The sequence below is a fragment of the Naegleria fowleri genome, assembly GCF_008403515.1.
Source record: "Naegleria fowleri strain ATCC 30894 chromosome Unknown tig36, whole genome shotgun sequence".
Taxonomy (NCBI): domain Eukaryota; phylum Heterolobosea; class Eutetramitea; order Acrasida; family Naegleriidae; genus Naegleria; species Naegleria fowleri.
Window position 1 is genome coordinate 505,192 of NW_025407968.1, and position 13,765 is coordinate 518,956.

Genomic DNA, 13,765 nt, shown 5'->3' on the forward strand with positions numbered 1-13,765 from the left:
AAATGCCCAACCAACGATCGACTATCTCGTTGAGCTGTTAACTGCATCAAAGGAAGGTGAATCTTCTGCATCCAAGTCTTCCAAGACCAAAAAAACCAAAGCTAAAGCAACCAATCCAGTTGCCTCAATAGATACAAGAATTTGTCATTATTGTCTAAGAAATAAGGCCAAAAGTGACATTCCTGAGTTTTGGTTTGAGGGTATGTCCACCAAGTCGGTATGCGTGTCATGTTGTATTGAAAAAGCAGTATTTGATACTCTCTCAGCAAAAGAAGTAACTTCTCTCACAGGTATTAAATCACCATCCAAGGTTTTCTCGAACGTCACTTTTGGATACAATCCCAAGAAGTACTTTTTAAAGAGGGAAGTGATGAATTACTCGAACAAACAAGAGACACCTGAACCAAGCACCAAGAAAGTGAAAACTCAAACTCATTAATGTCTTGAATTTTTCCATGTGTCAATATTTCCATGCTGCATATTCTCTGATAACGCAATGAAATTCTTAACCCCTCACCTCTCATGAATGAGATACGAATGGTATTTTATGTGTGTGCAAAAACAAAAAACTGAGACTTCAATAAATTCCAAATGAAACACAAAGATTTCTCTCTTCTGAAGGTGAGGTTGTAATCAAAAAAATTTTCCAAAAGCATCGTTGTTGCTTCTCTTTTCATTGGCATCATCATCCTCGCTGAGAAATTATCACCCACACCACCAATAGCTGACTTGTCTCATTTGAGATCCACACGTATTTCGTATTACTTTATACTTTGGTGAATTTTGATTTGCATCAATTGATTCTTAGACCAAGCGATTTTCAAGTCGTCCTAAAATGTTGAACACTTCCCTTGCATCATCATCAATATCTTCCGTAGCGTTGCAACCCAGCCAATGTCATGAAAACGATAAGGCCGAGGTGGTTCTTTTACACGAGCCTGGTTTGGAGGCCTTGTTAGGCTCTCTTCATGCCTCCGGCTCGCTTTTTGAAAAGCCCGTAAATTTGCACATGGCAAGAAAGAATCATCAAGGATTCAAAGAAGCTCTCCGAAGACATGGAGTGAAAGTGATGGACGTGAGAGATATTCTGGCAATGAATTGTGAGCATTCTTTGAAATGCAGAGTTGAATTGGAAGAATTAGCATTGAAATGCATGAAATATGTTTGTAGTGATGGAAATGATGATGATGACCAATCTACGGCCGAGTTTGAGGATTTGACTCAAGTTCAAAAATATCTTTTAACAGATGATTACAAACGTGAATGTCTGTCGACAATGGGAGTCAAAGATTTGATTGATATCATTCTGTTAGGTCCAACAGTGCGTCTTGTTCCATCTTCCATTAACACTCCAATGCGTTTAGAAAGGCTCGGTATGCGACCACTTCTCAACTTGACTTTCACACGTGACCAACAAATTGTTACCAATAGGGGTCTTGTCATTTGTCGTATGGGAAGTTGGCAAAGACATCAAGAAACAAAAATTTTGAAATTCTGTTTTGAAAAACTAGGTTATGAAATTTTGGGTGAAATTCAAGAGCCTGGTATTATTGAAGGAGGTGATTTTTTGGTTGGAGGTTCAGATATTTGTTACATTGGCGAGGGTTTGAGAACCAATCCCGATGCCATTCGTCAAATGTTGGACAATGACTGGTTTGGAACACGACGTGTTGCCGTTGTGCACGATTATTTCGACTGTGACCAACAAAGAATGCACTTGGACACATTCTTTAACATTTGTTCACATAATTGCTGCGTCATGCTCGAAACAGTGATGGGAGAAGAATCACCAATTAGAAGAGTCGTTACTGAATACACCAAGAATGGAAATGGCAAATATGAGGTCACTCGTTTCAACGTCGAGTTCTCCAAATTTATTAGAGAAGAGGGTTACCATATCATTCCTGTGACAGAAAAGCAACAAGAACAATATGGTATTAACTTTTTGAATGTTGGAGGTGGAGTATGCATTACTATGGATGAATCTACAAGTAGAAAAATGTTGCAACATCCACACTTTGATGGTGAAATTGATCTCATTGATTACTCTGGTATGACCACCATGTATGGATCTCTACACTGCTCTTCTCAAGTAATTCAAAGAAAAAAACTTGCAGTCAACGAGTTTAGAAACTCATACTCTAAAATTCAACCACAACCATACATGACTCAATGTAGAGAATTTGAAAATCAGTCATCCAACAATGTTTTAATTGTTGTTCCAAGTTATCATGCGGTTCACACCAATGTTACTAAGGCCCTTTCTGCCGCCAAACATGAGCTCATTTCATCCAATGACATTAGTAGAATTAAGGAACAACATAGACACATCCTTGCTGATATTCACAGACAATTGGTCAAGCATGGAGTGAATACCATTGTTTTCACTCAGAGACCAGATATTCCTGGAGACTCTACTGCTCACTTCCCAACTCACAACATTTCATCACATGCCAACAATTTGATCCTTTATTATAAGGAGGCTGAACGTTCTGATAGAATGGATAAATTAGCCAAGACTTTGAACATGTTCTACAGAGAAAAAGCAACCATTCAAAAGAACGTTGAAGATCAAACCACTTTAGACTTTATTCAAGGAACAGCAAGTTTGGTCTTTGACAGAATTCACAAGAGAGCATTCTATGTCATTTCAATGAGTACCATTGATACTTCCAAGATTGAAGAATTTGTCAAGTCATTGGGTTACAAGGAATTTATTCCATTCGCCAAAGAACGATTCACTAAGGGAACTCTTGATATTTTGGATTATACCAACTCTCATCTCTTCATTGGTACCAAATTTGTGGTCATTTGTCGTGATGAATTTGAAAATGAGAATGACTATCAATTATTACAAAGTTATTTCACCGATCGAGTGGTCATTTCCATTTCTAAGGAACAACGTATGTGCAATTGCATCAACGGTCTCATTGAACTTAAAAGCAATGATGGAAGACTTATTTTGTTTGCTTCTAAATTGGCTATGAATGTCTTTAAGGAAGACCAAATTGAAAAGATTAGATCTTGTGTGGATGAAATTGCAGTGATTGAATTGAATATTCTTGAATCTAAATACCACGTATCATTGAACAACCTCATTGCACCACTCTTTTTTGAATAGAAAAGCACCACACGACAACTTTGAATAAAAGATTAATGATCCCAATTCCCAAATGATAACGTGATGTGAGTGGTGTGAGGAAGAGAAACAGTCATATCTCTCTCTGGTGTAACTTGGAACTTGATGGCATGAACATGCCTAATCTATTTTCCTTATTTATGTGAACCGATCATTTGAAATTAAAAAATGTTGTCACGACTCTTTGGGTTCAACAAGAAGATCAATAATAACAATTCAAGTGATGATACTTCTTCACAACACAACAAGAACACAAACAAGACTTTAAAAAATCCTTTTCCCTTTCCGAAAGAAATTATTTTGAAAATTTCACAATTTTTATTTTTACCCGATTTGTTTCATTTCGGAATGTCATGTCCATTCACATTGAAAATTTTATTCAATCAAACACCACAATTGGTGATGCATCGACTCAAAGAAAAGGAGCAAAGAAAAAGTAAAAAGAGCAACATGTCACTTGTTCTTCAGCAAGACGCCATCATTGAAATTTATAAAAAACAAGAAGAAGAACAATTACAACCACAGAACGATGACACGTTCATGAATTTTGAAATTGTTCAGAACATGATTTGGAAAAACTTGGTCAATTATTACTTTATTCGATTTTGTGCGAGTGGTGTGAAAAATTGGATGCATGTCTTACGAAGAAGAATTACTTATTTAATGGTTCATGATCCAAAAAAACTTCCTCTCGTGACTTCCTTTCATCGAAGTGAATTTGAAGCAATGATCAATGACCCTTACCAATTTAAACTATTATCTCCATGTTCGAGTGATTTGGAATTTATTGAAAAGTGTGACAATTTATACAAGTGTCCAATGCATTTATCTTCGATCGAGACGAAATCCTACCATTCTTCGAAATATTGTCAAGAATGCAATCATACCATCACGTTAACAAACACTTATGATAACTTTTTGACAAGTGTATTGACTGATCCATTGACAGCCATTACTCTTCAAGTGAATAACCAACCAAGAGCACCACCAGCCAAGAAGTAAGGACTGTTTCATTTCGAGCGGTAATCACATTAAACAATTTCAAGGATCTAGCTCTGTAAAGTTCAAAGTTCAAGCCAAAACGTCTCTCATCATTGAGGATCATCATCATCACCATTCGATTGATCCAATCACTCTCGTTTTGTTAGGTCCTTTATCGAGTGGTAAAACAGAAGCCTTAAAAATTATTCAATATTACAACTCACGAGATCAATTCCGAACTAGTAGTAGTACTGATAGTAGTAGTAGTAACCATTCAAATCTAAATTTATTCAACCACAAGAGGGAAATTCCGAATATAATTCGCTACGATCAATGGTCAGGAGAAAGCTATCGCAACAAGGAATTGTATTATTCTCGCTTGAGAGAGTCCTATGATGAGCCAACCATTGACATGAATTGTTTAATTTATGCCTATTTACCTCCAAAGGGAGAACAAGTGCTTCAATTGGCGGATATTGGAGGCGATGAAAAACTCATGAAGAATGCTTCGAGTGGAATTTCATTGAGCGAAAATTCTGCAGCATTGATTGTGGTGGGTGTGGATTCCATCTGCCATTCCAAAGTATTACAAAAAGTGTTGCATGATCATTTAATGTTGGCTCGAGTGTATGGCATCAAAAAGTGGCAGCATGTGTGAATCGAATGGATACAATGAATTTTAGTGAGGAAAGCTTTATGGAGGTGAAGAAACAAATTTTGGAGCTAGGTTTGAAAAACATTTTGAGAATTGATCATTGGTCAAATCATTGGTCAAAGGTGCCAATCATTCCAACAAGTTTGGTGATGGAAGAAAATGTCATGAGAAATTCTGAAAAGATGCCATGGTACAAGGGTGACACTCTTTTAAGTTTTATTGATTCATTGACACCACCGTCTTGTGAAGAATGGAAAAAGTATGCACCCTTAAGATTTTCAGTCATCCATCCATTTAAAATTGGAGGAATTGGGACTGTTTTGTTTGGCAAGTTACATTCTGGAATTCTACAAGAGGGCGCTTTGGTAAATGTTGCTACAGTAGGAGGAACGTATATTTCGAACGTGCAAGTCAGGACTATTGAAATTGATGGTAGAAGAGTGAAAAAAGCCTTTCCTGGTTCATTAGTGGCTGTTAATGTATGTAAATTGACACTGAGAGATTGTAGAAGAGGTTTGGTGATTAGCACTCCTGACAATCCAGCCACATTTACAACGAACTTTGAAGCGAAAATTAAGATTTTAGAATGTCCCAATATAATTAAGGAAGGATTCACACCCATGGTGGATTGTGGTTTGGCTCATGTTGCTTGTAGATTTGAAAAATTGTGTTACACTATTGATGCTTCAACAGGTCGAGTACTTTCAAGTCACCCTTCTTCTCTTAAAAAGAATGATTTGGCTATTGTGAAATTGCGTACCACAAATCATAGATTTCTATTGGAGAGATATAATGATTTCCCTTTTTGTGGAAGAATAATAATAAGGGATAATGATAAAATTATAGCAGTTGGAACAGTCACCAAGATTGTTCGACCATGACAATATGCCAGCTTTGTATGCTTCTAATTACGGAAAATATGTTGCAGATGAATCCAATAGCTCACTAATAGACATTTCTATGAAGTGCCATCATTAATAAATGATCCAAAATTCTTGTCCGACTGAATGCCTAATAAATGTTCAAGCGCAACCTAACCTAGCATTCAGTTTAATTTGAGGCAAGTATCTGTTTGAGATATGTTTTGAAATGCCGAGCCACAAATTTACAAACTCTCTTCATGTCTTCATTGCTGTCAAAATAAATTGCTCCAATGATGGCTTCCAAAGTGTCAGCTAAAACCTTTTGATTTTCACGAATTCCACACATCTCCTCTCCTTTTCCAACAATTAAATATTTTCCAAGTCGTAATCGTGTTGCAATGGTTGCCAGAGTTGTATTATTTACACAATATTTCAATTTCGTGTTCAATTCTCCTTCGTTATCCCCAGAGTTCTTTACGAACAGAATTCTTGCAACTGCTAATTCCAATACTCGATCTCCAATAAATTCTAACCTTTGATTTGCTTGTTCATCCACTTGAGTACTAATACTTTCCAAAACAAAAGAACGCCTCGTTAATGCTTGTTCCAACCATATCCGATCATTAAATTTATATTTCAATCGTTTTTGAATTTTCACTATTGATTTCTTGCAAAGGGAATTCATATTAGCGGAGGAAGAGGAGGAAACGACAGGATGCTCCGATATTAGTGAGGAAGAAGAAAAGGAGGAAATCTCTCCTCCTTCTTTGCGCAACATTCGAAGGAATTTGGCAATGTTTCGTTTCTTCATTTTTTTCTTTATTTCTCTATTTGGAAGAGTTTTTGAAATAATTAAAGTTTTAAAATAATCAAAAAAAATGTCTGTTGTGCCTCCATCACCCTCATTATCTTCCATTCTTCCATCCAAAACTCGGAAAAGATTTAAATTAACTCCCCCGGAGAAGGGTGATAAATTCATCATTGATCATGGTGATCATTTCTCCCCAAAAACAAGAAATTCAAAAAGAATTCAAATTATTCCTCATTTACATTATCATTTACATCGGCACTTTACCATGATTACATTCATGGATGAATATAATGAAATCACAAAAAGTCCTACATTGGTTTCTTTTGGAGGATCCAATGTCACGGATCATACGATTTATTATTTGGATTTGGAACCAAAGCTTACAAATGATTCTTCTACGCAATGTTATGAATGGAAAGAATTGCTAACACTCACAAATAATGTCAATGGAGAATATTTCAAAAACAACAAATTAGATTATTCCAGTGCCAGTATGGTTTATTCGCGCAAATTACAACAATTAATTATATTTGAAGGATGGAGTCACGGTATTTATTGTCTTTGTTTAAAAACAAAAACTTGGGCCAAAGCTTTGGAGTTAAATTTTGTGGGATGGCCTGTTTATTATAGACATTTCTTGAAATTATGCGATGAACAAACAAATAATGCTTTACTATTATCCAGGCTTTCTACTGATTATGAAATCAATTTGTCTGTTGGAGTTATTGATTTGAAGGAATTATGTGACACAATCAAAAATCCAAACAAATCAGTCACTTTTGGACAACCACCAAAGAGTTGTGCGAGAAAAGGTGTGACTCCACACTCTGTAGTACCCTTATGGCACGAAAAGAAACTTCTAATTTTTGATTCTTTCAAAGAAATTGTTACCACGATATCTTTATCATCAAATTGTGGAGATGAGAAGAGACATCCATGTGATATCATGGAGAGAGGTTGCCGCCGTTTAGTGGCATGTGCACTCCCAAAGGATGGGTATTCAGTGACGACAAACAAAGAAGAATTACATGGATCACATGCCTTAATATCGTTTATTGACGATGACAAGAAACATTCTTTGTTTGAATATGATTCAAAAAGTGAAGTCTTCACTCGGTTGGTTCATAATTCTTTACCAATTCAATTGGAACATCATGCTTTCTTTCAAACAGTCCTTTTCGCGTACCGAAATAGAAGACAAGAAAGATGTGCAGTCTTAATTCCAAATCTTGACGTTTTGTTCAAAATCAAATTGGATTACGAAAAACCAGAGTGTACTCTCCCTTACTTAAGAAAACAATTACTGACACTTTTGGAAGAAAATTCTGAAAACGGAACAAATTCATGCATGGGAAAGGACATTGTGGCCGTAATTTGTCATAACCACTTCATTCATTAGGCGCACGTTAGGAATTCAAAGAGATGCCTTTTGATTGCAAAATCCTCAATCAACAGATAGATGAACACATACCGCTTCTAGTGTGTGAGATAAAAAAAGAAATTGTCGGTATACGGTCTTCATGTAGAAATGACTTTAAATTCGTTTTAATCGATAATTTACACACCCAACTATATCAATTTCATAATTAGTTCAACAAATACACTGCTTTCGATACTCTGTTAGGTGTACCTTGTTTTACATGATTCACAGTACAACGAAATTCTATATTTCTATATTCTATATTTTCAGAATATTAATATTTCTGTACCCTACTTGCGCTTTTTCACAAGAACAAAAGAGGCTTGTTGAAAAGGTGATTCTGGGTCAGTCATCATTGAATTTTCACTTCTCTTTAAAGCCTCATTCCTTCTCGAATTTAGATACTTGTTATGATCATATTGTTTAATGTAATCCGCAATTGTGACATTACCCTGTCGCATTGCATATTCAACAGCTGTTTCTCCGTGCTAAATTTTGCATAAAAAGTTAAGAATCGAATATCTGAATAGTTATAACATACACCATTTTTGCAATCCTTGTCAACTGGACGAGTTTCATCATGGTTCATGTTATTAATGGAACTAACTAATTGCTAACAAAAAACATACCTTTTCCAGAATGTAACAATAACTTTACCATTTCCAAGTCCTTCCTATCAATGGCTAAATGAAGAGCTGACTATTGACACGAAATTGCGTCACCAAGTGTGTGGTAAATATTTATGAAACCTACAGAATCCTTGTCCCAACTCAGCTTTGTGACATCTGCTCCTGCATCCAACAAATAAGCAACAATGTGCAAATGACCATTTGAAATTGCTTTCATCAGTGGTGTCTTGTTTTTCATGTATTATTTGTAAATTCAGTTTATAATTTTCACAACAAATCATGCTTACATTCTTCAGTTTACCATTATTTAAATTAATAATGAATTTACCAAATATTAATATACTTTCTAACTTGAATAATTACATACTCCATAAATACTTTTCGGATCATGTTCATTAATATCCACCCGTCCTGTGCTTACACATCGTTTTACTTCTTCCAAATCTCCACTACGACAAGCCATCATTAACGATAATACAATATCCATATCCGTTTGTTGTTGTTGAAGTGAAGTCTGTTGTGGTTCTGTTGTTGTTGATGCTGCTGAAGAAGTTTGAAGAGTTTCTTCCTGTAAGCCTTCATCAAGTATCGGATTGCTTTCGGAAGAGGTTGCCATCGATAATAAATTCATGGCAGTTTCCGAATCTTCGGGAGTGATTATGTTGTTCATGTTGTTATATGGTAATTGTGGTTCTTGTAAGTGTTGTACTAAATGTTGTTGTTGTTGTTCTTGTTGTTGTTGATACTGATTTGGATCAAACACGGGTGGTGGTTGAATCATTTTTTTTGTAATCTTTTTTTGTAAACATAAACAATTTCTTATTTGAGATTTATTATTCAGCAGTTGAAGGGTGAATAGGTGGTTGGGTGGAGCGGAAATTTGACTCCCCTCTATTATTCAGCACTGGAACCTTAAATTCAATTTGAGTTATAATTTACAACCAACCATTAATGTGAAATATTAAAATTGAAGAATGCTTGGAATTTCTTCATTCACCTTTTTCACATTCTTTGTGAGAAGTTTGAATTGATTGGTATAGTATCGATACTTTTCCTCATCGCCCATATAAATGGTAGCCAACGAATAATAAGCAGAGGCACAATTAGAATCTACATAAATGGCTTGTTTAAAATCAAGCTCTGCATTCACTCGATCGCCCATTTCCAAATAAGTTTTAGCCCTCAAAATGTAACAATTTGTACTTTTTGGATCTAGTGTGATACATTGTGTGAAATCGGCAAGTGCCTTTTGTTTGTCACCTATGAAATTCTTGTAGAGAAGACCTCTGTTGTAAATTGCAAAGAAATATCCTTCCACGAGTTCAATACATCGATTGTAACATTCTTCAGATTTCGTTGGAAAATCCATTCGATATAAAAATCCCATATTGAAATAGGCCTTGTAAAAATTTGGATCAATTTCGAGACATTTTTTGTAATCTTCGATGGCCTTATTCAAGTATTCATCCATCTTTTCTTTTTGTTCCGATTGTTCAAGAAGGAATAAATATCTTTGTGCATAAATATTACCTCTCAAAAAGAAGGCCATTAAAGATTTCTTTTCCGATCTCTTAATGGATTCTGTGAAATATTTTTCTGCGTCGTTGGGTCGATTCAAATCCAAATAAAGTAATCCTAATTGGACATAGGCATTAAAACTATCCATTTCTAAAATGTGACGCAATAACTTCTGAAAACCATAAGGATCCGCTAAGGCTGGATTAATTTCGAGACATTTTAGGAAATCTTTTTCTGCCAAACGATACAGTGGTTCCTCTTGATGATTCACATAATCAAGAATGGCTCGAATGGATTCTTGTTTCTCTTCCAAATCAGTAGAGGCCTCATCCTCATCAAACGCTTTTGTTTTAGAAGTAGAGACAGCTTCACTGTGTCTCACAGATCCTGTCTGAGCTGCCAATAACAAACTCTCGGATCGAATATGAATGGCCTGCTTGCTATTTCGTGGGTAAAATGAAATTCTCTCATTCTCTGCTGATAAACCATAAATAATTTTTCGAAGAGCAGAAATGTTTCGAGTGATGGCGAAATTATTACATGTTTTGATATTGTCTCCTAAACTATTCAAAATGTCAGTGAGAGGTTGAATGTCCATACATGAAAAGATGAAATTCTTTTTGAAAAAGTATTGAGTGAGTGAGGATTCTTTGAGAGGACTGCTATTCGTTGTAAAAGTGGAACTTGACAAGGATGACGACGAGTGATTCATATTCGTGACATTGTCTGCAGCAGAAGGTCTCTCTCCCTTTCCAAATAAGAGATGAAATTTAAATTTGTACTGAAATAGAATTCCTCTCAGTAAATACGCATCAGCACAGAATTGATTCATTTCTGTAAGTTTTTGTAAATCTTTGAATGCTAAATTTGCATACTTGACATAACGTAATTCATCTCCTTTTTTCTCTAAAATTGAATTTCCAGCTGATAAATACAATAATGCTCTAAATAAATAGGAATTAATATTGGCATATTGTGGATTCAATTTGATACTCTTGCTAAAGTCAGCCACTGCATTGACAAGATCACCAATTTTATGATAAAAGAGTCCTCGATAAAAGAAAGCTTTAAAATCTTTTGGTGATCGTCGAATGATCAAGTGGTAAAACTCTTCAGAGATGTCTTTTCGTTGATTGTAGGATTTGAGAGTTCCTGTTTTGAAATCATTGATGGACACTGTGGAGCAAAGAATTTTCATAAAGTTTTCAAATCGTTGTCCATATTTGAAAGGTTTTTCAACTGAGACTCGTTCTTTGGTGGCATTTCTAATTTTTGCTTTGAGAGATTGCACACCGTTTTTCATCATCTTCTCGACTTGTTTACGATTGTTAAATTTTTGAAGAATGTCAATAATTCCCTATATATTATTCATTTGTGTGAAAAAGTGATCAATAGATACAAAATGGGTTGAGTGTGACAGTCATTTTCCAAAATGTTCACATTGGTCTCAATTCATTGCCAGTAAAGATGAAAAATTACTTACAAAGACTATGATTTTTTCGTCATGTAAACATTTTAGAATTATTGTTAATGAATCTCTTGTACTTACAGTAAACTTCCTTTCCATCACTGGAAGAACAAGTATTTCTTTGCCATCCACTAAACGATGTATCATTCGGTTGTGGTAATCGAAGTCGTGAAATAATTTTTGATTCCTCTTCCGTTCGTTGACTGTGGTTGTGTACACCGAGAAGTAATGAATAATCCATAATGTCATTTTCCTGTAAAAATCTCACATCGCTTTCAAGTCTCCTATAAAAATTAAGCTTTAAATCGAGATTGAGTTTGATGTCTCCCTGTTGGATGTCTTTATCTTTCAAGATGGGAGATTTCTTCTTTCGTTCACTTTCTGTAGCCACTCTTCCAGCTGTACTTCCTTTTAGATCATATTTTCTATGAATTGTAAGAGGTGTGAAAAAGATGTTATTCATGACAATAAATCGATACTTGTTCTGGTTGCGAAGTGTCACTTCAAATAATAAATAAAAATTACTCAACAATGTATATGGATTCTTTTGAATATGTTTGTGATAGTGTGGTAGTAACTCAAGAGCTGTTGATAATTCTTCCTCAGTCACTGATTTTAACAAATAACTCGTGGATGATGTGAAAAAGAAGAAAGCTCCACTTTTCCCAGGAGTTCCAACTCGTGAATAAGATCCACAGTGACATCCCATTTGTTTTTTGAAATCCCATTCAGAGACTCGAAATAATTGTCTTAAATGTTGAAAGACAGTTGGGCAGAATAGCTTAAATTCTGCTCCAATGTCTCTAAAAATGTACACTTCATCCGTGTCATATTCATATTCAAAGTTAGAATCTTCCATCTTTTTCAGACTTGAATCCCCACCATCACGTGTGTCGTCGAGTGAAATTTTGTGTAATAATCGATCCGTTCCTCTATTAATGACTCTCATTAGCTCAAAATCTTTGTCTGAAGGTGTCACTTCCTCACCAATTTTGTTTTGTGAATTTTTGATTAATTCTTGCATATTCGCCATATAAATATCTGCTCGACTTTCTTTTTTCAACATGGAATCCAATCGTTTTTTAAAAGAAGCTCCACGACTGGATCGTGCCGTGTTGTTACTAATGCTGTTCATGCTGCCACCACTACTACGACTGCTCGAGGGAATCGATTCTCGATCTGTTGTCACAAATCGATCCGTATCAAAATCAGTGCTTTCAATTCTTGTCATGAGCCCTACATTAATTTTGGGAACTTTAAAAACTCTTTTTTTCGATTTCTGAGAATTTAGATTCGTGGATTGTTCATCTTCCAGAGTCGAATCAGAAATGGAACTTGGCATTTGATTTCCATCATCCAAATAATCATTGCTCAATGAATCTTCAGCAACTTGTTCAGCACTGATAGCAGCAGGATCCGACAATGTCTTTGTGTTGTTGCTGTTATCATTGCCTTGTTCATTCAATGAAGAACTTGTTGTTGTTGTTGTTGAAGCGTGATTCTTCTCACTAAAAGATGAAACAACAACTCCAAATCTTCGAGAAGAAACGGTCGTCGACTTTTCACATAACGTATTACTAATACTACTACTACTACTACTACTACTACTATTTGTACGACGTGTAACATTCATTTCTTCCTGTGGTGGTGAGTGGTGAATCATGGAGGCTGATGATGATGGATTCGATATGGAGGAGTTGTTGTTTTTGTGAGTCATCGAGTCGGTGGCGGTGTGAGAGGATGACATTTGCGGAGAAAATGATGGAAAGGAATGTGTTTGGTGGTGGTGGTGGATTGGACGAGATGATGAATGATCATCAAAAGAAGAGGATTTTCGAATTTGACTTGAATCGGTGGCAGTATTGAGAGCGCCTATGGTGTTTGGACGGACTTCTTCTTCTTTCTGATCACCATTAGAGAGATGATGAGTAACAGTGGCAAAAGTAGAAGAGAGTGTGGATGGAGTCATTCCTCCTCCTTCGTTGCGTTTCAGGTTTTTATATCTTCGATTTCTGTCAGTAATCAAATTCGAGTACGACAATTCGGAGGAGAAGGAGGATTGGTTATTATCATTGTTGCACATCATGATGTCGGAATTTGTTTTTTCAAAACAATGGAATGATCCATACATGGAGTGAATTGTCTGCACTATATTTCGTTGTGTGTGTAATTGTTGCTGAAATCAAGTGAAGCTTCAATATCACCGCGAAATGCCAACAATGACAACAACAATTACGACAATTTTTTGAAAGATGAATATTTATTGACCTCTGGGCCGTGT

The 13,765-nt window shown here is 35.7% G+C and overlaps 6 protein-coding genes across 6 annotated transcripts; 3 read left to right on the plus strand and 3 right to left on the minus strand.

Annotated features, from left to right (window-relative positions):
- Window positions 1-835: 835 nt before the first annotated feature.
- Window positions 836-3,121, plus strand: FDP41_004213 (uncharacterized protein; the record flags this gene model as incomplete). The annotated part of the gene is made up of 1 exon (XM_044707604.1): window positions 836-3,121. The coding sequence occupies one exon, from the start codon at window positions 836-838 to the stop codon at window positions 3,119-3,121; it is 2,286 nt and encodes a 761-aa protein (XP_044561631.1).
- Window positions 3,122-3,307: 186 nt separating this feature from the next.
- FDP41_004214 (uncharacterized protein) lies at window positions 3,308-5,656 on the plus strand (the record flags this gene model as incomplete). The annotated part of the gene is made up of 3 exons (XM_044707605.1): window positions 3,308-4,137; window positions 4,193-4,747; window positions 4,804-5,656. 3 exons carry the CDS (start codon window positions 3,308-3,310, stop codon window positions 5,654-5,656), a joined length of 2,238 nt encoding a protein of 745 aa, XP_044561632.1.
- A 169-nt stretch (window positions 5,657-5,825) lies between these two features.
- On the minus strand, window positions 5,826-6,449 carry FDP41_004215 (uncharacterized protein; the record flags this gene model as incomplete). Its single annotated transcript, XM_044707606.1, has 1 exon — window positions 5,826-6,449. The coding sequence occupies one exon, from the start codon at window positions 6,447-6,449 to the stop codon at window positions 5,826-5,828; it is 624 nt and encodes a 207-aa protein (XP_044561633.1).
- Window positions 6,450-6,516: 67 nt separating this feature from the next.
- FDP41_004216 (uncharacterized protein) lies at window positions 6,517-7,848 on the plus strand (the record flags this gene model as incomplete). Its single annotated transcript, XM_044707607.1, has 1 exon — window positions 6,517-7,848. The coding sequence occupies one exon, from the start codon at window positions 6,517-6,519 to the stop codon at window positions 7,846-7,848; it is 1,332 nt and encodes a 443-aa protein (XP_044561634.1).
- Window positions 7,849-8,159: 311 nt separating this feature from the next.
- FDP41_004217 (uncharacterized protein) lies at window positions 8,160-9,279 on the minus strand (the record flags this gene model as incomplete). Its single annotated transcript, XM_044707608.1, has 5 exons — window positions 8,160-8,357; window positions 8,411-8,433; window positions 8,499-8,568; window positions 8,623-8,724; window positions 8,866-9,279. The coding sequence occupies 5 exons, from the start codon at window positions 9,277-9,279 to the stop codon at window positions 8,160-8,162; spliced, it is 807 nt and encodes a 268-aa protein (XP_044561635.1).
- Window positions 9,280-9,459: 180 nt separating this feature from the next.
- On the minus strand, window positions 9,460-13,570 carry FDP41_004218 (uncharacterized protein; the record flags this gene model as incomplete). The annotated part of the gene is made up of 2 exons (XM_044707609.1): window positions 9,460-11,330; window positions 11,566-13,570. 2 exons carry the CDS (start codon window positions 13,568-13,570, stop codon window positions 9,460-9,462), a joined length of 3,876 nt encoding a protein of 1,291 aa, XP_044561636.1.
- Between the last annotated feature and the right edge of the window lie 195 nt (window positions 13,571-13,765).